Source organism: Pristiophorus japonicus, chromosome 24 (genome assembly GCF_044704955.1).
Source record: "Pristiophorus japonicus isolate sPriJap1 chromosome 24, sPriJap1.hap1, whole genome shotgun sequence".
NCBI lineage: Eukaryota > Metazoa > Chordata > Chondrichthyes > Pristiophoridae > Pristiophorus > Pristiophorus japonicus.
In genome coordinates, this window is record NC_092000.1 from 564,712 (window position 1) to 589,490 (window position 24,779).

General features: G+C 48.1%; 1 protein-coding gene across 3 annotated transcripts in view; it reads left to right on the forward strand.

Moving 5' to 3' along the window:
- The window catches only part of LOC139237862 (ral guanine nucleotide dissociation stimulator-like 1), a 95,939-nt gene that overhangs the window by 19,807 nt on the left and 51,353 nt on the right, over window positions 1-24,779 (forward strand). For all 3 annotated transcript variants that reach the window (XM_070867093.1, XM_070867095.1, XM_070867094.1), the window contains 6 exons: window positions 2,234-2,355; window positions 6,300-6,515; window positions 10,117-10,220; window positions 10,689-10,773; window positions 21,681-21,770; window positions 22,220-22,306. In XM_070867093.1, coding sequence (XP_070723194.1) covers window positions 2,234-2,355; window positions 6,300-6,515; window positions 10,117-10,220; window positions 10,689-10,773; window positions 21,681-21,770; window positions 22,220-22,306 — 704 coding nt within the window. The remainder of the gene's footprint in view (window positions 1-2,233; window positions 2,356-6,299; window positions 6,516-10,116; window positions 10,221-10,688; window positions 10,774-21,680; window positions 21,771-22,219; window positions 22,307-24,779) is intronic.

Consider the following 24,779-nt stretch of genomic DNA (forward strand, 5'->3'; position numbering starts at 1 on the left):
TTCCCAGTGTGGAACCTAATCCCACTCCTACCCCAGTGTGGAAACTAATCCCGATACTACTCCCAGTGTGGAAAATAATCCCGATACTACTCCCACTGTGGAAACTAATCCCACTCCTACTCCCAGTGTGGAACCTAATCCCACTCCTACTCCCAGTGTGGAAACTAATCCCGCTCCTCCTCCCAGTGTGGAACCTAATCCCACTCCTACTCCCAGTGTGGAACCTAATCCCACTCCTACTCCCAGTGTGTTACCTAATCCCACTCCTACTCCCAGTGTGGAACCTAATCCTGATCCTGCTCCCAGTGTGGAACCTCATCCCGATGCTTCTACCAGTGTGGAACCTAATCCCACTCCTACTCCCAGTGTGGAACGTAATCCCACTCCTACTCCCAGTGTGGAACCTAATCCCACTCCTTCTCCCAGTGTGGAACTTAATCCCGATCCTACTCCCAGTGTGGAACCTAATCCTGATCCTACTCCCAGTGTGGATCCTAATCCTGATCCTACTCCCAGTGTGGAACGTAATCCCGATCCTACTCCCAGTGTGGAACCTAATCCCACTCCTACTCCCAGTGTGGAACCTAATCCTGATCTTACTCCCAGTGTGGAATCTAATCCTGATTCTACTCCCAGTGTGGAACCTAATCCCGATCCTACTCCCAGTGTGGAACCTAATCTCGATCCTACTCCCAGTGCGGAACATAATCCCTATCCTACTCCAGTGTGGAACCTAATCCCACTCCTACTCCCAGTGTGGAACCTAATCCTGATCCTACTCCCAGTGTGGAACCTAATCCCGATCCTACTCCCAGTGTGGAACCTAATCCCGATCCTACTCCCAGTGTGGTTCCTTATCCTGATCCTACTCGCAGTGTGGAACCTAATCCCACTCCTTCTCCCAGTGTGGAACCTAATCCCGATCCTACTCCCAGTGTGGAACCTAATCCCGATCCTACTCTCAGTGTGGAACCTAATCCCACTCCTACTCCCAGTGTGGAACCTAATCCTGATCCTACTCCCAGTGTGGAACCTAATCCCACTCCTACTCCCAGTGTGGAACCTAATCCCGATCCTACTCCCAGTGTGGAACTGAATCCCACTCCTACTCCCAGTGTGGAACTGAATCCCACTCCTACTCCCAGTGTGGAACGTAATCCCACTCCTACTCCCAGTGTGGAACCTAATCCCACTCATACTCCCAGCGTGGAACCAAATCCCACTCCTACTCCCAGTGTGGAACCTAATCCCGATCCTACTCCCAGTGTGGAACCTAATCCCAATCCTACTCCCAGTGTGGAACGTAATCCCACTCCTACTCCCAGTGTGGAACCTAATCCCACTCCTACCCTAGTGTCGAAACTAATCCCGATACTACTCCCAGTGTGGAAAATAATCCCGATACTACTCCCAGTGTGGAACCTAATCCCACTCCTACTCCCAGTGTGGAACCTAATCCCACTCCTATTCCCAGTGTGGAACCTATTCCCGCTCCCCCTCCCAGTGTGGAACCTAATCCTGATCCTACTCCCAGTGTGGAACCTCATCCCGATCCTACTACCAGTGTGGAACCTAATCCTGATCCTACTCCCAGTGTGGAACCTAATCCCTATCCTACTCCCAGTGTGGAGCCTAATCCCACACCTACTCCCAGTGTGGAACTTAATCCCGATCCTACTCCCAGTGTGGAACCTAATCCCACTCCTACTCCCAGTGTGAAACCTAATCCTGATCCTACTCCCAGTGTGGATCCTAATCCCGATCCTACTCCCAGTGTGGAACGTAATCCTGATCCTACTCCCAGTGTGGAACTTAATCCCACTCCTTCTCCCAGTGTGGAACCTAATCCCTATCCTACTCCCAGCGTGGAGCCTAATCCCACTCCTACTCCCAGTGTGGAACCTAATCCCGATCCTACTCCCAGTGTGGAACGTAATCCCTATCCTACTCCCAGTGTGGAACCTAATCCCACTCCTACTCCCAGTGTGGAACCGAATCCCACTCCTACTCCCAGTGTGGAACCGAATCCCACTCCTACTCCCGAAGCCATTTTGTTGCACTCTGATTGTAGGGCATGACTCGTTGTGGGTTTATCTGTGGGGTAGTGAGATGAAGAATATAAGCTCTGTTTCTATTGGACGTGATTCTCATCAGGAGGGTGGTGCTGGGAATTCTATTTTGTTCCGTGAGGCGGTCACACTGATACTGGCTCTCTTTTATTGTGTGTTTTCAGACTGTTGCCATCATAATGTTACATTTACGTCAGGAGAAGAGATGGATAAAGGAATGGCGAAGGCAGATCTTCTGTGCTTCTCCTCACAAACAGTGGCTGAGCAATTAACTCTCATGGATATGGTAATAAACCTGCTAATATTCCTCAATCCAAGGGCCATCACGTTGAAGGGGCTGTGGGTCATAGCCAGAAATATTCACTGTTGACATATCCTTCAAACTCTCCATATTTAGAATGGATTAATATAGAGAAATGTCAAAGAGAAATCTTTGCAGCAGAAACTCTTAGCAGCAACAACAACTTGCATTTATATAGCGACTATAACGTAGTAAAACGTCCCAAGGCACTCCTGAGGAGCAATTATGAAACATTATTTGACACCAAGCCACATAATGAGATGTTAGGGCAGTTGGCCAAAAGCTTGGTTTTAAGGAGGGAGTTGCAGAGTTTAGAGGCTAGGTGACTGCCAATGGTAGAGTGCAGAGGTCAGAGTTGGAGGAGCACAGAGATTTGCGAGTTGTGGGACTGGAGGAGGTTACAGAGACGGGGAGGGGCGAGGCCATGGAGGGATTTCAAAACAAGGATGAGAATTGTGAAATCGAGACATGACTGGACTGACAGCCAATATAGGTCAGTGAGCACAGGGGTGATGGGTGAACGGGGGACTTGGTGCGAGTTAGGACACATAAGAACATAAGAACATAAGAATTAGGAACCGGAGTAGGCCATCTAGCCCCTCAAGACTCCTCCACCATTCAACAAGATCATGGCTGATCTGGCCGTGGACTCAGCTCCACTTACCCGCCCGCTCCCCGTAACCCTTAATTCCCTTATTGGTTAAAAATCTATCTATCTGTGACTTGAATACATTCAATGAGCTAGCCTCAACTGCTTCCCTGGGCAGAGAATTCCACAGATTCACAATCCTCTGGGAGAAGAAATTCCTTCTCAACTCGGTTTTAAATTGGCTCCCCTGTATTTTGAGGCTATGCCCCCTAGTTCTAGTCTCCCCTACCAGTGGAAACAACCTCTCCGCCTCTATCTTGTCTATCCCGTTCATTATTTTAAATGTTTCTATGAGATCACCCTCATCCTTCTGAACTCCAAGGAGTAAAGACCCAGTCTACTCAATCTATCATCATAAGGTAACCCCCTCATCTCCGGAATCAGCCTAGTGAATCGTCTCTGTACCCCCTCCAAAGCTAGTATATCCTTCCTTAAGTAAGGTGACCAAAACTGCACGCAGTACTCCAGGTGCGGCCTCACCAATACCCTATACAGTTGCAGCAGGACCTCCCTGCTTTTGTACTCCATCCCTCTCGCAATGAAGGCCAACATTCCATTCGCCTTCCTGATTACCTGCAAACTAACTTTTTGGGATTCATGCACAAGGACCCCCAGGTCCCTCTGCACCTCAGCATGTTGTAATTTCTCCCCATTCAAATAATATTCCCTTTTACTGTTTTTTTTCCCAAGGTGGGTGACCTCACACTTTCCGACATTGTATTCCATCTGTCAAACCTTAGCCCATTCGCTTAACCTATCCAAATCTCTTTGCAGCCTCTCTGTGTCCTCTACACAACCCGCTTTCCCACAAATCTTTGTGTCATCTGCAAATTTTGTTTCACTACACTCTGTCCCCTCTTCCAGGTCATCTATGTATATTGTAAACAGTTGTGGTCCCAGCACCAATCCCTGTGGCACACCACTAACCACCGATTTCCAACCCGAAAAGGACCCATTTATCCCAACTCTCTGCTTTCTGTTCGCCAGACAATTCTCTATCCATGCTAATACATTTCCTCTGACTCCGCGTACCTCTATCTTCTGTAGTAACCTTTTGTGTGGCACCTTATCGAATGCCTTTTGGAAATCTAAATACACCACGTCCTGCTATTTCTTCCTTAATGATAGTTTCAAGCATTTTCCCCACTACAGATGTTAAACTAACCGGCCTATAGTTACCTGCCTTTTGTCTGCCCCCTTTTTTAAACGGAGGCGTTACATTAGCTGCTTTCCAATCCGCTGGTACCTCCCCAGAGTCCAGAGAATTTTGGTAGATTATAACGAATGCATCTGCTATAACTTCCGCCATCTCTTTCAATACCCTGGGATGCATTTCATCAGGACCAGGGGACTTGTCTACCTTGAGTCCCATTAGCCTGTCCAGCACTACCCCCCTAGTGATAGTGATTGTCTCCCTTCCCACATTCCCGTGACCAGCAATTTTTGGCACGGTTTTTGTGTCTTCCACTGTGAAGACCGAAGCAAAATAATTGTTTAAGGTCTCAGCCATTTTCACATTTCCCATTATTAAATCCCCCTTCTCATCTTCTAAGGGACCAACATTTACTTTAGTCACACTTTTCCATTTTATATATCTGTAAAAGCTTTTACTATCTGTTTTTATGTTTTGCGCAAGTTTACCTTCGAAATCTATCTTTCCTTTCTTTATTGCTTTTTTAGTCATTCTTTGCTGTTGTTTAAAATTTTCCCAATCCTCTAGTTTCCCACTAACCTTGGCCACCTTATACGCATTGGTCTTTGATTTGATACTCTCCTTTATTTCCTTGGTTATCCACGGCTGGTTATCCCTTCTTTTACCGCCCTTCTTTTTCACTGGAATATATTTTTGTTGGGCACTATGAAAGAGCTCCTTAAAAGTCCTCCACTGTTCCTCAATTGTGCCACCGTTTAGTCTGTGTTTCCAGTCTACTTTAGCCAACTCTGCCCTCATCCCACTATAGTCCCCTTTGTTTAAGCATAGTACGCTCATTTGAGACACTACTTCCTCACCCTCAATCTATTACAAATTCAACCATATTGTGATCATTCATTCCGAGAGGATCTTTTACTAGGAGATCGTTTATTTTTCCTGTCTCATTACACGGGCAGCTGAGTCTTGGATGAGCTTAAGTTTATGGAGCCACCTGGAGTTAATACTGCAATTCAATTACTTTAGATCATTACCATTCACTGCACTATTATTAATTACTGATCTAATGTACTATTCATTGCTTAACCATACCGTTATTCTTTTTTTATTAACCCAGCTATTTCTTATAAATTGAATGTACTTTTATTAATAATTTCATCATACCTTAATAATTTAATACTATTTAATGTTTAACTGTACACTAATTATTGATTAAAACTGATGATTGTATGTTGATTTACTGTACTGTTCTGTTTAAATGGTCTGTTCTGATGACACTCTGGAAGTGCAGCAGCTCAGAGGATGTGGTGAGTCTGATGGTGAGAGGACTGTACGGTGGTCTCACAGGGCTGCACTTTCGGCTTCTGGCCAGCTCTGTTTACGCCCAGGAGGGGCAGCAATGGTGGCGGTAAGCTCTTCTGGGCGGGCTTCCAGCGCCCCGCTGGGGTGTTCAGGGCCATGGAGCATTACCGCCCAGAAGAGACGAGCCAGTGTGCAACGCTCCTGGTTGCGACATCAGCTTGATTTTTGCCTCCTGCCCGACCCATAGTGCTGCATAGAGTGCCATGCTGGGACCGCCTGTGAAAACGGGCAGGCCGACCTGTCACGGCTGCGGTGAGCTAAGTGATGCCAACCTCGGGTAAGTGCGATTGGAGTTTTTTTGCGAATTATGTATTCGTGGCGTGAGTTATGTATTGGGAATGTTTGTGGTGGGTTTTTTCAGGTTTTCTTTTTTCTCCCCAGGCCTCTCTCAGAGCGCTTCCAAGCCGTCTGTGTCGCTCCGGAGTTTGGCATGCCCAGCCGGTCTAGCGCCCTAAAAGAGGTGTGCAATGCCTCCCTTACCACTCTGCCCCACACAGGGTCCAGCTGCCCAATTTTGTTGACTGAGGCGCAAACTTTTTACAGGTGGTAACAAGACCACCACACCGTCATTAATGCACCAAAATCCCAAAAGCCGGAAATGCAACCCACAATGTGCTCAAGATTCCAGAGTGGTTCCGCTGGTTGTGTACTTCTGATGCCTGTTAGTTCCCAAAGCCTACGTGTTTGTGATGCTATTGCAGTTAAATTGCCAGGTGCTCACAATTCCTCATACTCATGATATTGTGTTCCTCATTCCTTCACTTTCAGGAACTCTTCTGTGCTGTTTCCCCATTTCAGTGCCTTGGCTGCATCTGGTCCCGGAGAGACAAGAAGGAGAGCAAGCACCCAGCCCCCACCATCAGGGCCACCATTGCCCAGTTCAATGCTGTAACCAACTGCGTCATCTCCACTGTGCTACACCACTCCCAACTCTGGCCATGTCAAAGGGCAAAGGTCATTGATAAATGGATTGAAATCGCACAGGTGAGTCTGACAGAGCAGGAGCTTGGAACTTGCATCTGTGTGTAACTGTGTGTGTGTGTGTCTGTGTGTGTGTGTAACTGTGTGTGTGCATCTGTGTGTAACTGTCTGTGTGTAAGTGTGTGTAACTGTGTCTGTGTGTAACTGTCTGTGTGTAAGTGTGTGTAACTGTGTCTGTGTGTAACTGTGTGTGTGTGTAACTGTGTGTGTGCATCTGTGTGTAACTGTCTGTGTAAGTGTGTGTAACTGTGTCTGTGTGTAACTGTGTGTGTGCATCTGTGTCTGTGTGTAAGTGTGTGTAGGTGTCTGTGTGTAAGTGTGTGTAACTGTGTCTGTGTGTAACTGTGTGTGTGTGTGTGTGTCTGTGTGTAACTGTGTGTGTGTGTGTGTGTGTGTGTGTGAAAGTGTAACTGTGTGTGTATGTAAATGTGTCTGTGTCTAAGTGTGTGTAACTGTCTGTGTGTATGTGTGTGTGTGTAACTGTCTGTGTGTAACTATGTGTGTGTGTAACTGTCTGTGTGTAATTGTGTCTGTGTAACTGTGTGTGTGTGTGTGTGTCTGTGTGTAACTGTGTCTGTGTGTAAGTGTGTGTATGTGTCTGTGTGTAAGTGTGTGTAACTGTGTCTGTGTGTAACTGTGTGTGTCTGTGTGTAACTGTGTCTGTGTGTAACTCAAATCTGGCCCTCAAATCTACCACCAAGCTCATGGTCTACAGGGCTGTAGTGATACCCGCCCTCCTGTATGGCTCAGTGACATGGACCATGTACAGTAGACACCTCAAGTTGCTGGAGAAATACCACCAACGATGTCTCCACAAGATCCTGAAAATCCCCTGGGAGGACAGACGCACTGTCAATGTTCTCGATCAGGCCAACATCCCCAGCATCGAAGCACTGACCACACTCGACCAGCTCTGTTGGGCAGGCCACATTGTCCGCATGCCTGACACGAGACTCCCAAAGCAAGCGCTCTACTCGGAACTCCTACACGGCAAGCGAGCCCCAGGTGGGCAGAGGAAATAAGTATGTCACCCCCAGCACCACTACCTGGAATCTCGCTTACTCCCCCGCGCCCCTCAAACATGAGCTGCTACCAACAAACTCTGATTCTGGAACAAAAGCTGGGCCTGTGTCAGGCAGACAGTGAGGAGTTTGCAGTGTTCTCGGAGGATGCTCACTCTACATTGTATCACATTATTTATTTTCAGCTCCATGTCATTTTCCAATCGTCTCCGAGTATGAAGCCTGTCGCTGACCCAGAGCCAGAATGCAGCCTGCTCATACCCACTTTGGGCATTGCTGTGGGTTTCTGTCAATGGCTAAGAGCAGAAGGGATGTGGTCCAGGCAAACTGGAGTCAAAGACTGGCAGACAGAAATTAATGTAATGGATGGTCTATAAAGAGAAGGTTTGGGACCAGTCTAGGCACATTCCTACAAGGGGGAATGAAAGGGCAACCAATGCCAGAGCTCCCTGAATGACGAAGGAGTTAAAGGGTAGGGTGAAGCAGAAAAAGGGGCATATGGCAGATGTCAGGTTGATAATACAAGGGAGAATCAGGCTGAATATAAAAAGTACAGAGGAGAGTACAAAAGCTATGTTATGCTAAACCTATATAAAACACTAGTTCGGCCCCTGTTGGAGTATTGTGTCCAATTCTGGGCACCACACTTTGGGAAGGACTTGAAGGCTTTGGAGAGAGTACAGAAGAGATTTACGAGAATGGTTCCAGGGATGAGGGACTTCAGTGACGGGGATAGACTGGAGAAGCCGGGGTTGTTCTCCTTGGAACAGAGAAGGTTGGTATATTTGGACTTTCAGAAGGCGTTCGACAAGGTCTCACACAAGAGATTGATGTGCAAAGTTAGAGCACATGGGATTGGGGGTAGTGTACTGACATGGATTGAGAACTGGTTGTCAGACAGGAAGCAAAGAGTAGGAGTAAATGGGTACTTTTCAGAATGGCAGGCAGTGACTAGTGGGGTACCGCAAGGTTCTGTGCTGGGGCCCCAGCTGTTTACACTTTACATTAATGATTTAGATGAGGGGATTAAATGTAGTATCTCCAAATTTGCGGATGACACTAAGTTGGGTGGCAGTGTGAGCTGCGAGGAGGATGCTGTGAGGCTGCAGAGCGACTTGGATAGGTTAGGTGAGTGGGCAAATGCATGGCAGATGAAGTATAATGTGGATAAATGTGAGGTTATCCACTTTGGTGGTAAAAACAGAGAGACAGACTATTATCTGAATGGTGACAGATTAGGAAAAGGGGAGGTGCAAAGAGACCTGGTTGTCATGGTACATCAGTCATTGAAGGTTGGCATGCAGGTACAGCAGGCGGTTAAGAAAGCAAATGGCATGTTGGCCTTCATAGCGAGGGGATTTGAGTACAGGGACAGGGAGGTGTTGCTACAGTTGTACAGTGCATTGGTGAGGCCACACCTGGAGTATTGTGTACAGTTTTGGTCTCCTAACCTGAGGAAGGACATTCTTGCTATTGAGGGAGTGCAGCGAAGGTTCACCAGACTGATTCCCGGGGTGGCGGGACTGACCTATCAAGAAAGACTGGATCAACTGGGCTTGTATTCACTGGAGTTCAGAAGAATGAGAGGGGACCTCATAGAAACATTTAAAATTCTGACGGGGTTAGACAGGTTAGATGCAGGAAGAATGTTCCCAATGTTGGGGAAGTCCAGAACCAGAGGTCACAGTCTAAGGATAAGGGGTAAGCCATTTAGGACCGAGATGCGGAGGAACTTCTTCACCCAGAGAGTGGTGAACCTGTGGAATTCTCTACCACAGAAAGTTGTTGAGGCCAATTCACTAAATATATTCAAAAAGGAGTTAGATGAGGTCCTTACTACTAGGGGGATCAAGGGGTATGGCGAGAAAGCAGGAATGGGGTACTGAAGTTGAATGTTCAGCCATGAACTCATTGAATGGCGGTGCAGGCTAGAAGGGCCGAATGGCCTACTCCTGCACCTATTTTCTATGTTTCTATGAGAATAGATTTGATCGAGGTGTTTAAAATCATGAGGGGTTTAGATAGAGTAAATAAGGAGAAACAGTTTCTAATTGCTATAGGGTCGATAACCAGAGGGCACAGATTTAAGGTGACTGACAAAAGAACCAGAGGCGACATGAGGAAAAACATTTCTACACAATGAGTGGTTAGAATTTGGAATATGCTGCCTGATAGGGTGATGGATACAGATTCAATAGCAGCCTTCAAAAGGAAATTGGATAAATACTTGATGGATAAAATATTGCCGGGATATGGGGAACGAGCGGGGGAGTGGGACTGACGGGATTGCTCTTCGAAAGAGCAGCGGAGATTCGATGGGCCGAATGGCCTCCTTCTGCACTGTACGATTCCATGGGATGGTTACACAAGACAGGGCTGCCTACAGGGGGCCACAAATTGCTGGACCTCAGTGTAATTATACCTCCATTTCCGACACACTCGCAGCGATATTGTTGGGGAGCCGATTGTACAGAGTTGTGGGAACCATAGGCATCCTTGCTCATATTGCAGGGACCTTCTCCACGATGGCTGGGATCTCAGGAGATATTATGCTGAACTCAGTGTTTTTCTCTTTTTACTAGGAATGTCGAACAATGAAGAACTTCTCATCACTGAGAGCAATCCTGTCTGCCCTACAGTCAAATCCCATCTACAGGCTGAAGCAAACCTGGGCTGCAGTGTCCAAGTGAGGGGCTTGATACAGAACAATACTAGCCTGCAATCAATGTCTGTATTCATGTTATTAATGTGTTATTGATCTATGATCTGGTCTTCATATTGGGGAAAGAAGTGATAACTGTATCAGTCCATTACCAGATTCTCACAGAGCCAGACTCCTCCCCCGTTATTGGGACATTGGCTCCATTTACAAGAAATTGTGAGTAATCCACCTGTCATTTTCTGGGAGGTGTTTGTGCCTGGATTTGTTTGTGACGAGGTGTTAGGCTTGTGTTTTGGTGTCTGTGTTTGGGTGGGTGTTGGGGTTTGTGTTTGGGGGCCAGTGTTGCGATGGCCGTTGGGATTTCTTGGATTCTATCTCCAGGTCTGGAGTTTATAACTGAATTAATGACGTATAGGGTTTTGCATTGTGTTCAGTGCTCAGATGAGCTGCTTATTTGAGTATTGGGTAACCAGTGCACTCATTTGTTTGCAGGGAGAGTGGAGTGATCTTCAGCCAGCTGACGGAGATTTTCTCAGATGACAACAACCACCTTTGCTGTAGGGAATTGCTCTTTCGGGTGAGTGGCAGCACCTCCCTAACGGTGGGCCGTCCCTGGGGTCTGACTGAGAATATCGACAGACTACCAGCAATGTTTAACTGGGTTAAATTATCTAAACAATAAGAGCTGAGCTTAGCCTCGCAATGATCTAATAATCAAAATAACAAATAGGACCAATATTCCACACATGTCACTGCCATTATTGACTGACTTTTAGATGTGGTTAGTATTTCTGCCCCCTCTAGCTGCCATGTATTCTGTCTGACTAACAGGCTCAAACTGAGGGTGGGACCTGAAGTTTCATCACCAATTTTCTCCCCTCATCTCTTCTAAAGGTTGACTCTTCATGTTCTACACAATCATTCACCAAGTGGCCCTTATACATGAGTAAACCTTCATTGACTATTCAAGCAGAGCGACATTACCACCCATTCTCCTCTCCTCCTCGTCATCCTCCTCCTTGTCATCCTCCTGGGACATTGGAACCGGTTCTGGGGGAGGTGGGACCAGTACAAACCAGACAGTCTGCACCTGGGCAGGACCGGAACCAATTGTGCTGTTGGGGAGGGGTTAAAATAATATGGCAGGGGGATGGGAACCTATGCAGGGAGACAGAGGGAAATAAAATGGAGTCAGAAGCAAAATATAGAAAGGAGAATAGTAAAAGTGGAGGGCAGAGAAACCCAAGGCAAAAAGCAAAAAGGGCCATATTACAGCAAAATTCTAAAGGGGCAAAGTGTGTTTAAAAAAAACAAGCCTGAAGGTTCTGTGCCTCAATGCGAGGAGTATTCGGAATAAGGTGGATGAAGTAACTGCGCAGACAGCAGTTAACGGATACGATGTAATTGGCATCACGGAGACATGGCTCCAGGGTGACCAAGGCTGGGAACTCAACATCCAGGGGTATTCAGCATTGAGGAAGGATAGGCAGAAAGGAAAAGAAGGCGGGGTGGCTTTGGTGGTTAAAGAGGAAATTAATGCAATAGTAAGGAGGGACATTAGTCTGGATGATGTGGAATCAGTATGGGTGGAGCTACGGAATACCAAGGGGCAGAAAACGCTAGTGGGAGTTGTGTACAGACCTCCAAACAGTAGTAGTAAGGTTGGGGACAGCATCAAACAAGAAATAAGGGGTGTGTGCAATAAAGGTACAGCAGTTATCATGGGCGACTTTAATCTACACATTGATTGAGCTAACCTAACTGGTAGCAATGCGGTGGAGGAGGATTTCCTGGAGTATATTAGGGATGGTTTTCTAGACCAATATGTCGAGGAACCAACCAGGGACCTGGCCATCCTAGACTGGGTGGTGTGTAATGAGAAGGGACTAATTAGCAATCTTGTTGTGCGAGGCCCCTTGGGGAAGAGTGACCATAATATGGTAGAATTCCTTATTAAGATGGAGAGTGACAAAGTTAATTCGGAAACTAGGATCCTGAACTTAAGGAAAGGTAACTTCGACGGTATGAGGTGTGAATTGGCTAGAATAGACTGGCAAAGGATACTTAAAGGATTGACTGTAGATAAGCAATGGCAAACATTTAAAGATCACATGGATGAACTTCAGCAATTGTACATCCCTGTCTGGAGTAAAAATAAAACGAGGAAGGTGGCTCAACCGTGGCTAACAAGGGAAATTAGGGATAGTGTTAAAGCCAAGGAAGAGGCATATAAATTGGCTAGAAAAAGCAGCAAACCTGAGGACTGGGAGAAATTTAGAATTAAACAGAGGAGGACTAAGGGTTTAATTAGGAGGGGGAAAATAGAGTACGAGAGCAAGCTTGCAGGGAATATAAAAACTGACTGCAAAAGCTTCGATAAATATGTGAAGAGAAAAAGATTAGTAAAGACAAACGTAGGTCCCTTGCAGTCGGATTCAGGTGAATTTATAATGGGGAACAAAGAAATGGCAGACCAATTGAACCAATACTTCGGTTCTGTCTTCACGAAGGAAGATACAAATAACCTTCCGAAGATACTAGGGGACAGTGGGTCTAGTGAGAAGGAGGAACTGAAGGACATCCTTATTAGGCGGGAAATTGTGTTCGGGAAATTGATGGGATTGAAGTCTGATAAATCCCTGGGGCATAGAAACATAGAAAATAGGTGCAGGAGTAGGCCATTCGGCCCTTCTAGCCTGCACCGCCATTCAATGAGTTCATGGCTGAACATGCAACTTCAGTACACCATTCCTGCTTTCTCGCCATACCCCTTGATCCCCCTAATAGTAAGGACTACATCTAACTCCTTTTTGAATATATTTAGTGAATTGGTCTCAACAACTTTCTGTGGTAGAGAATTCCACAGGTTCACCACTCTCTGGGTGAAGAAGTTTCTCCTCATCTTGGTCCTAAATGGCTTACCCCTTATCCTTAGATTGTGACCCCTGGTTCTGGACATCCCCAACATTGGGAACATTCTTCCTGCATCTAACCTGTCTAAACCCGGCAGAATTTTAAACGTTTCTATGAGATCCCCTCTCATTCTTCTGAACTCCAGTGAATACAAGCCCAGTTGAACCTGTCTTTCTTGATATGTCAGTCCCGCCATCCCAGGAATCAGTCTGGTGAACCTTCGCTGCACTCCCTCAATAGCAAGAATGTCCCTCCTCAAGTTAGGAGACCAAAACTGTACTCATTACTCCAGGTGTGGCCTCACCAAGGCCCTGTACAACTGTAGTAACACTTCCCTGCTCCTACACTCAAATCCCCTCGCTATGAAGGCCAACATGCCATTTGCTTTCTTAACCGCCTGCTGTACCTGCATGCCAACCTTCAATGACTGATGTACCATGACACCCAGGTCTCGTTGCACCTCCCCTTTTCCTAATCTGTCACCATTCAAATAATAGTCTGTCTCTCTGTTTTTTACCACCAAAGTGGATAACCTCACATTTATCCACATTATACTTCATCTGCCATGCATTTGCCCACTCACCTAACCTATCCAAGTCGCTCTGCAGCCTCATAGCATCCTCCTCGCAGCTCACACTGCCACCCAACTTAGTGTCATCCGCAAATTTGGAGATACTACATTTAATCCCCTCGTCTAAATCAGTAATGTACAATGTAAACAGCTGGGGCCCCAGCACAGAACCTTGTGGTACCCCACTAGTCACTGCCTGCCATTCTGAAAAGTATCCATTTACTCCTACTCTTTGCTTCCTGTCTGCCAACCAGTTCTCAATCCACGTCAGCACACTATCCCCAATCCCACGTACTTTAACTTTGCACATTAATCTCTTGTGTGGGACCTTGTCGAAAGCCTTCTGAAAGTCCAAATACACCACATCAACTGGTTCCCCCTTGTCCACTCTACTGGAAACATCCTCAAAAAATTTCAGAAGATTTGTCAAGCATGATTTCCCTTTCACAAATCCATGCTGACTTGGACCTATCATGTCACCTCTTTCCAAATGCGTTGCTATGACATCCTTAATAATTGATTCCATCATTTGACCCACTACTGAGGTCAGGCTGACCGGTCTATAATTCCCTGTTTTCTCTCTCCCTCCTTTTTTAAAAAGTAGGGTTACATTGGCTACCCTCCACTCCATAGGAACTGATCCAGAGTCCATGGAATGTTGGAAAATGACTGTCAATGCATCCGCTATTTCCAAGGCCACCTCCTTAAGTACTCTGGGATGCAGTCCATCAGGCCCTGGGGATTTATCGGCCTTCAATCCCATCAATTTCCCCAACACAATTTCCCGACAAACAAGGATTTCCCTCAGTTCCTCCTCCTTACTAGACCCTCTGACCCCTTTTATATCCGGAAGGTTGTTTGTGTCCTCCTTAGTGAATACCGAACTAAAGTACTTGTTCAATTGGTCCGCCATTTCTTTGTTCCCCGTTATGACTTCCCCTGATTCTGACTGCAGGGGACCTATGTTTGTCTTTACTAACCTTTTTCTCTTTACATATCTATAGAAACTTTTGCAGTCCATTTTAATGTTCCCAGCAAGCTTCCTCTCGTACTCTATTTTCCCTGCCCGAATCAAACCCTTTGTCCTCCTCTGCTGAGTTCTAAATTTCTCCTAGTCCCCGGGTTCGCTGCTATTTCTGGCCAATTTGTATGCCACTTCCTTGGCTTTAATACTATCCCTGGTTTCCCTTGATAGCCACGGTTGAGCCACCTTCCCTTTTTTATTTTTACACCAGACAGGAATGTACAATTGTTGTAGTTCATCCATGCGGTCTCTAAATGTCTGCCATTGCCCATCCACAGTCAACCCCTTAAGTATCATTTGCCAATCTATCCTAGCCAATTCACGCCTCATACTTTCAAAGTTACCCTTCTATAAGTTCTGGACCATGGTCTCTGAATTAACTGTTTCATTCTCCATCCTAATGTAGAATTCCACCATATTATGGTCACTCTTCCCCAAGGGGCCTCGCACAACAAGATTGCTAATTAATCCTCTCTCATTACACAACACCCAGTCTAAGATGGCCTCCCCCCTAGTTGGTTCCTCGATATATTGGTCTAGAAAACCATCCCTTATGCACTCCAGGAAATCCTCCTCCACCGTATTGCTTCCAGTTTGGTTAGCCCAATCTATGTGCATATTAAAGTCACCCATGATAACTGCTGCACCTTTATTGCATGCACCCCTAATTTCCTGTTTGATGCCCTCCCCAACATCACGACTACTGTTTGGAGGTCTGTACACAACTCCCACTAATGTTTTTTGCCCTTTGGTGTTCTGCAGCTCTACCCATATAGATTCCACATCATCCAAGCTAATGTCGTTCCTAACTGTTGCATTAATCTCCTCTTTAACCAGCAATACTACCCCACCTCCTTTTCCTTTTATTCTATCCTTCCTGAATGTTGAATACCCCTGGATGTTAAGTTTCCAGCCCTGATCATCCTGGAGCCACGTCTCTGTAATCCCAATCACATCATACCTGTTAACATCTATTTGCACAGTTAATTATTCCACCTTATTATGGATACTCCTTGCATTAAGACACAAAGCCTTCAGGCTTGTTTTTTTTAACACCTTTGTCCTTTTAGAATTATGATGTAGTGTGGCCCTTTTTGTTTCTTGCCTTTGTTTACTCGGCCTTCCACTATTGCTTTTTACCTTTCTACCGTCTGTTTCTGACTCCATATTACTTCGCCCTGTCTCGCTGTATAGGTTCCCATCCCCCTGCCATATTAGTTTAAACACTCCCGAACTGCATTAGCAAATGTTACCCGCAGGACATCAGTTCCAGTCCTGCCCAAGTGCAGACCGTCCCTTTTGTACAGGTCCCTCTTCCCTCAGAACTGATTCCAATGTCCCAGGAATTTGAATCCCTCCCTCTTGCACCACTGCAAATCTGCATCCCAGAGTACTCAAGGAAGTGGCCCTAGAAATAGTGGATGCATTGGTGATCATTTTCCAACAGTCTATTGACTCTGGATCAGTTCCTATGGACTGGAGGGTAGCTAATGTAACACCACTTTTTTAAAAAGGAGGGAGAGAGAAAACAGGTCATTATAGACCGGTTAGCCTGACATCAGTAGTGGGGAAAATGTTGGAATCAATCATTAAGGATGAAATAGCAGCGCATTTGGAAAGCAGTGACAGAATCGGTCCAAGTCAGCATGGATTTATGAAAGGGAAATCATGCTTGACGAATCTTCTGGAATTTTTTGAGGATGTAACGAGTAGAGTGGACAAGGGAAAACCAGTGGATGTGGTGTATTTGGACTTTCAAAAGGTTTTCGACAAGGTCCCGCACAAGAGATTGGTGTGCAAAATCAAAGCACATGATATTGGGGGTAATATACTGACGTGGATAGAGAACTGGTTGGCAGACAGAAAGCAGAGAGTCGGGATAAACGGGTCCTTTTCAGATTGGCAGACAGTGACTAGTGGAGTGCCGCAGGGCTCAGTGCTGGGACCCCAGCTCTTTACAATATACATTAACGATTTAGATGAAGGAATAGAGTGTAATATCTCCAAGTTTACAGATAACACTAAACTGGGTGGCGGTGTGAGCTGTGAGGAGGACGCTAAGAGGCTGCAGGGTGACTTGGACAGGTTAGGTAAGTGGGCAAATACATGGCAGATGCAGTATAATGTGGCTAAATGTGAGGTTCTCCATTTTGGGGGCAAAAACACAAAGGCAGAATATTATCTGAATGGCGGTAGACTAGGAAATGGGGAGGTGCAACGAGACCTGGGTGTCATAGTTCATCAGTCACTGAAAGTGGGCATGCAGGTACAGCAGGCTGTAAAGAAGGCATATTGGCCCCAAGTTTCCACATGATTTGCTCCTGATTTTTAGGAGCAACTGGTGGAGAACGGAGTATCTAAGAAATCGGAATTCTCCACATTTAAGTTTTCTGCAGTTCTAGTCAGGTAGAACAGTTTCACTTTTGAACAGAATTTTTTTTTCAAAAGGGGGTGTGTCCGGCCACTAACGCCTGATTTGAAAGTTTCCACAGTGAAAACGTACTCCAAACTAGCTTAGAATGGAGCAAGTGAAGATTTTTGTAGGCTTGAAAAAACCTTGTCTACACTTTAAAAAATCAGGCGCAGATTACAAATTAGGCGTCGGGAACGAGGTGGGGGAGGGAGGGAGGGAAGGGAAGTCATTAAATTCTACAATCAATCCTTAGTTATACTTATACAAATATTATACAAATAAATCCAACCTGAATAAAAATGTATAAGCAAAGAAATGATTAAATAAACCATGTTCCTACCTGTGTGAAAGTGCTTCAGGCAGGCCTTTCAGGCAGCGGTTTGCCGTCGGGACCGACCGACGGCAGCGGGGGTGGGGGGGAGGGAGGGAGGGAGAAGGCTGCAGGAAGCCTCAGTACTTGAGGCAGCGGTTTGCCGTCGGGACCGACCGACGGCAGGGGGAGGGAGGGAGGGGGGGGGGAGGGAGGGAGAAGGCTGCAGGAAGCCTCAGTACTTGAGGCAGCGGTTTGCCCGACGGCGGGGGCGGGGGGAGGGGGGGGGGAGGGAGGGAGAAGGCTGCAGGAAGCCTCAGTACTTGAGGCAGCGGTTTGCCCGACGGCGGGGGCGGGGGGAGGGGGGGAGGAGGGAGGGAGAAGGCTGCAGGAAGCCTCAGTGCTGATCTTGGAGGGGCAATGTGGTTTTATTAAAAAATTTTAAACATTGAACAGCTACAAAGAATTTGAATAGTCTCAAACAAGTGCATGTGTCCCGTTTATCACAGTCTATCTTTAATTACAGAATGCACTCCCTCACCCTCACACACAGAAATATCAAGAAAATTAAAATACAAGCCTTTGCAAGGGTTCAATAAACAAATTTTCACTTTTTCTGCAGCACTTTTTAAAATGGCCGAGTGCCAATGTTTCCTTCAGACTGCGCGTGGGCGAACGCTCCAACGCGCACGCGCAGGGTTGCCGGCACGAAAAAAACTCATTTAAATTGTACCCACCCCCTCCTACTTACAAAATCGGCGCGAGTGGTAGGCTCCGCCCCCTGTGCGCCACGCCAAGCAGCCATCGAGCTGCAAAGCGCTCGAGAATAGCGCGTATTTTTTCAGGCGCCGTTTTCGGCGCGAAAAACGGGCGCCCAGCTCGGAGGGGCCTGTTTTGCCGCGTGTGGAAACTTGGGGCCATAGTATGTTGACCTTCATAGCGAGAGGATTTGAGTATAGGAGCAGGGAGGTGTTACTGCAGTTGTACAGGGCCTTGGTGATGCCTCACCTGGAATATTGTGATCAGTTTTGGTCTCCTAATCTGAGGAAGGATGTTCTTGCTATTGAGGGAGTGCAGCGAAGGTTTACCAGACTGATTCCCAGGATGGCTGGACTGACCTATGACGAGAGACTGGATCAACTGGGCCTTTATACACTGGAGTTTAGAAGGATGAGAGGGGATCTCATAGAAACATGTCAGAGTCTGAAGGGACTGGACAGGATAGATGCGGGAAGAATGTTCCCGATGTTGGGGAAGTCCAGAACCAGGGGACATAGTCTTAGGATAAGGGGTAGGCCATTTAGGACGGAGATGAGGAGAAACTTCTTCACTCAGAGAGTTGTTAACCTGTGGAATTCCCTGCCGCAGAGAGTTGTTGATGCCAGTTCATTGGATATATTCAAGAGGGAGTTAGATATGGCCCTTATGGCTAAAGGGATCAAGGGGTATGGAGAGAAAGCAGGAAAGGGGTACTGAGGGAATGATCGGCCATGATCTTATTGAATGGTGGTGCAGGCTCGAAGGGCCAAATGGCCTCCTGCACCTATTTTCTATGTTTCTATGTTTCCTCCTCCTCATCGTCCTCCTCTTCCTCCTCCTCTCCCTCATAATCTCTCCTCATCATCGTCCACTTCCTCATCCTTCTCCTCCTCATCCTCGTCGTCGCCCTCCTCCTCCTCATCCTCATCATCCTCCTCATTCTCCTGCTCCTTGGCGTCGTCCTCCTCCTCATCGTCACCTTCCTCTTCATCCTCCTCATCCTCACCGCCTTCCTCTTCATCATCCTCCTCTCCCTCCTCCTCCTCACCATTGCTCTCTGCCTCCTCATCGTCGTCCTCCTCTTCCTCATTGTCCTCATCCTCCTCTCCTGATCACCCTCCTCCTCATCATTATCGCCCTCCTCCTCCTCATCGTCCTCCTCCTCATCCTCCTCATCCTCCTCTCCTCCTCTTCATCCTCTTCCTCATCCTCCTCTCCCTCCTCCTCTTCATCGTCGCCTTCACCTCCTCCTCGCCCTCCTTTCATCCTCCTCCTCCTCATCCTCCTCTCCACATCACCGCCCTTCCCCTCTCCTCCTCCTTTCCTCATCGTCGCCGTCCTCTCCTCTTAGTCCTCGTCCTCCTCAGCGTGGATTTATGAAAGGGAAATCATGCTTGACAAATCTAGAGTTTTTTGAGGATGTAACTGGTAGAGTGGACAAGGGAGAACCAGTGGATGTGGTGTATTTGGACTTTCAAAAGACTTTTGACAAGGTCCCACACAAGAGATTGGTGTGCAAAATTAAAGCGCATGGTATTGGGGGTAATGTACTGATGTGGATAGAGAACTGGTTGGCAGACAGGAAGCAGAGAGTCGGGATAAACGGGTCCTTTTTGGAATGGCAGGCAGTGACTAGTGGGGTGCCGCAGGGCTCAGTGCTGGGGCCCCAGCTATTTACATTATACATTAATGATTTAGATGAAGGAATTGAATGTAATATCCCCAAGTTTGCAGATGACACTAAGCTGGGTGGTGGTGTGAGCTGTGAGGAGGACGCTAAGAGGCTGCAGGGTGACTTGGACAGGTTAGATGAGTGGGCAAACGGGTGGCAGATGCAGTATAATGTGGATAAATGTGAGGTTATCCACTTTGGTGGCAAAAACACGAAGACAGAATATTATCTGAATGGCGGCAGATTAGGAAAAGGGGAGGTGCAACGAGACCTGGGTGTCATGGTACATCAGTCATTGAAAGTTGGCATACAGGTACAGCAGGCGGTGAAGAAGGCAAATGGTTTGTTGGCCTTCAAAGCGAGGGGATTTGAGTATAGGAGCAGGGACGCTTTACTGCAGTTGTACAGAACCTTAGTGAGGCCTCACCTGGAATATTGTGTTCAGTTTTGGTCTCCTAACCTGAGGAAGGACGTTCTTGCTATTGAGGGAGTGCAGCGAAGGTTCACCAGACTGATTCCCGGGATGGCTGGACTGACATATGAGGAGAGACTGGATCAACTGGGCCTTTATACACTGGAGTTTAGAACACTGAGAGGGGATCTCATAGAAACATATAAAATTCTGACGGGACTGGACAGGTTAGATGCGGGAAGAATGTTCCCGATGTTGGGGAAATCCAGAACCAGGGGACACAGTCTAAGGATAAGGGGTAAGCCATTTACGACTAAGATGAGGAGAAACTTCTTCACTCAGAGAGTTGTTAACCTGTGGAATTCCCTGCCGCAGAGAGTTGTTGATGCCAGTTCATTGGATATATTCAAGAGGGAGTTAGATATGGCCCTCATGGCTAAAGGGATCAAGGGGTATGGAGAGAAAGCGGGAAAGGGGTACTGAGGGAATGATCAGCCATGATCTTATAGAATGGTGGTGCAGGCTCGAAGGGCCGAATGGCCTACTCCTGCACCTATTTTCTATGTTTCTGGCTCCTCATCCTCATTATCGCCCTCCCCATCGTCCTCCTCCTCCTCATCCTCTCCTCATCATCACCCTCCTCCTATCTTCGCTCTCCTCCTCGTCGCTCTCCTCCTCTCTTCATCGTTGCCTTCCTCCTCCTCAACATCCTCCTCTTCCTCATCCTTCTCTCCCTCCTCCTCCTCATCATCGCCCTCCTCCTCTTCTTCATCGTCGTCCTCTGTCTTCTCATTCTCCTCCTCCTCATCATCCTCCTCCTCCTCTCCTCATCGTCGCCCTTCTCTCCTCATCATCTTCCTGCTCCTGATCTTCCTCATCGACGTCCTCCTTTCCTCATTGTCCTCCTCCTGTTCCTCATCGTCCTCCTGCTCCTCGCCCTTCTCTCCTCATTGTCACCCTCCTCCTCTCCTCATCGCCGCCCTCCACCCCTTTCATTGCCCTCCTCCTCCTCCTCTCCTCACCATCCTCCTCATCATCGTCGCCCTCCTCCTCTTCTTTCTCCTCATCATTGTCATCGTCCTCCCCTTCCTCATCCTCCACCGACTCCAGTCCAAATGCATGAACTCTTCCTCTCCTCATCGTTGCCCTACTCCTCTCCTCATCGTCCTCCTCCTCCAGTCCCAGTGCAGAGGGGGGGTAGTGATGAATCAGAGCCGTGCAGACCATGATAATTGTTGTGTTGCTTTCTCTTTGTGCGTGTTGTACTGGCACAGACCAGGCCTCATTGGTTCCATGTTCAGCCTATGGTACCTGGCTACGGTAGGGTTAGTGAGACACCAATGCAGGGCAGACCAACCTCATTCTCCAGGTACCTTATTGATCCTCAACCAGTCTCTGATTCCCACACAGGAAGGAATCGACACACCTTTCAGTGGCAAAAGCAGCTGCAACGAACCTCACAGCTCCTGCGGAAAGCAAGAGTCACCCAGTGAGGACTCGGTGAGTGCGACTTCGCAGACACAGAGCCAGGGTCCAGGGTCACGGGGTCAGGATCCAGGTTCATGGGCGGGGTTAGGGCCGTGGGTCACAGGAGGGTCAGGGTCCGGGGTCATGAGGCGTCAGGGACTGGGGGACATGGGGAGTCGGGGTCACGGGGAATCAGGATCCGAGGTCACGAAGGGGTGGGTCAGGCTGCAGGATCATGCTGAATCAGGGTCTGGGCTCATGGCAGGGGGAGGGTCTGAGATCAGGGGGTCAGAGGTCACGTGCAGTCAGGGCCTGGGGTCAAGGTTCAGGGAGACGGGGAATCGTTCTCGGTCAGGCTCCGGGGTCAGGGATCAGGGTGATGGGGAATGGGTCTCTGTGGCTCAAGGCCGTGTCTAGTGCCAAGGGACTGGAATTCAGATTGCTGTTTTTGACGATGAAAACCATCTCACTTTTTCTCACAGGGAGTGGCTCAGGGGATGGTTCCCTATCTGGGCACGTTTCTAACTGATCTCACCATGCTCGACACAGCATTGCCTGATTATGTGGAAGTAAGTAATCTTAAAACTGTGACCATGGGTTGAAATTCTGCTGCTGGTGCAAAGCATTGTACACCATCTGTGTGTAGTGAGTTTCTAAGGTCCTCTGCTTAACATACGGTAAGTCACTCTGAGCCCAATCTGCCACTCTGAGACACACAGAGTTCCTGGGCAGAGCTTTCCAAGTCCAGCTTCAGCACCTTAAAGCTGTGCCTGAACTTCCTGTCGTGTCTCTGCACCTTGTTACAAACTCACACGAGGCATGTATACATCAGACACGGTCACTCTGTGACCTTCACTTTATTCCCATGACCAAGGAGTGCTGACCCTGGGTGGGACCTCCCCTTTTATACCTGGAAGCCCAGGTGAGGAGTGTCTTCCGCAAGCTCACCCCCTGTGGTCAGGGTGTGCATTACAAGGGTACAGGTACGATGAACATGAGTTACAGTTACATAACTATTGTCATTGCAAGATGGTGAAATACATGACATCACCTCCTCCCTTGAGACTTTTAGTTTCAGAGGTTAAGTCTATCGGGTGGTCGACGCTCTCTCGTGGAGCGCCGCAGTTGTGGCTCTGGTGGCTGAGCCTCAGCACGCGTCTCTGTCACTAGAAGTGATTCCGGCCTGTCCGGGCTGGCCGCAGGGACTGTGCATGCTGAGGGCTGTCTTTGTTGCTCGTACGCTGGCAGTGGTGTGGGTGCTATCTCATCATGCTCTTCTTCCGGTTCCTCCGTGTCTGCACTGAACCTTTTCTTTACTTGGTCCAAGTGTTTGCGGCATATCTGCCCATTATTTAGTCTGACCACCATGACCCCGTTTCCTTCTTTGCCAATTACGGTGCCCTCAAGCCATTTGGGTGCCAAAGCATGGTTAAGAACAAATACCGGGTCATCTATTTCTATACATCTCCCCTTGAGCCTCGACCATGGAGCTCGGTTTGGGACTGGCGCTTGCCCTCAACAATGTCTGCCAGGGCTGGGTGGATGAGGGACAGCCGTGTCTTGAGCGTGTGTTTCATGAGGGGTTCCGCTGGCGGGACTCCCGTGAGTGAGTGCGGGCGGGACCTGTAGGCCAGCAGGAGGCGCAATAGGCGGTACTGAAGGGAGTGTCCTTGGATGCGTAGCATGCCCTGCTTTATGACTTGGACCGCCCGCTCCGCCTGGCCATTGGAGGCCGGCTTGAACGCCGCTGTCCGGACGTGCTTGATCCCATTGCCCGACATAAACTCCTGGAATTCATGGCTGGTAAAACACGGACCATTATCGCTGACCAGGATGTCCGGCAAGCCGTGGGTCACGAAAACCGTACGCAGACTCTCCACGGTGATGGATGTCGTGCACGAGTTCAATATGATGCATTCGATCCACTTCGAGTATGTATCGACAACGATCAGGAACATTCTCCCCATGAACGGGCCCGCATAGTCCATGTGAATATGTGACCATGGCCTGGTGGGTCAGGGCCACGGGCTGATTGGGGCCTCCCTGGGGGCATTGCCCAGCTGGGCACACGTCGTGCACCTGCGAACCCAGTGTTCCAGGTCTGAGTCAAACCCCGGCCACTAGATGTGTGACCAGGCAATGGCCTTCATTAACATGATGCCAGGGTGCTCGCTGTGGAGTTCCCTGATGAACGCTTCCCTTCCTTTCTGGGGCATGACTACCCGGCTGCCCCATAACAGGCAGTCGGCTTGGACGGAGAGTTCATCCACCTGTCTCTGAAACGGCCTGACTTCCTCGGGGCACGCCCTGTGTGCGGGCGCCCAATTCCCAATCAGGACACATTTCTTTATCATGGATAGGAGGGGGTCCCTGTTGGTCCAGAGTTTGTTCTGTCGGGCTGTGATGGGGGAGCCCACAGTGTCAAAAGCCTCAATGGCTATGACCATCTCGGCGCTCTGCTCCGTCACCCCCTCGGTGGTGGTCAGTGGGAGCCTGCTGAGTGCGTCAGCGCAATTTTCGGTGCCTGGCTGGTGCCGTATGGTGTAGTCATACGCAGCCAGCGTGAGGGCCCATCGCTGTATGCGAGCTGACGCGTTAGCGTTGACAGCCTTGCTGTCGGACAACAGGGATGTTAACGGCTTGTGGTCCGTCTCTAGCTCGAACCGTCTACCGAAAAGGTACTGGTGCATCTTATTCACACCGTACACACACGCGAGTGCCTCCTTCTCGATCATGCCGTATCCGCGCTCTTCCTGGGAGAGCGACCTGGAGGCGTAATCCACCGGTTGGAGTTGGCCGTCATCGTTACCCTGCTGCAACACACACCCAACCCCGTAGGATAACGCATCGCATGTTAAGACCAGTTTTTTACAGAGGTCATACAAAGTCAACAGTTTGTTGGAACACAGCAGGTTCCTCGCCTGATTGAAAGCCCGTTCTTGACAATCCCCCCAAAACCATTCACAACCTTTACGGAGGAGCATGTGTAACGGCTCCAACAATGTGCTTAAGTTCGGCAGCAAGTTCCCAAAATAGTTCAAA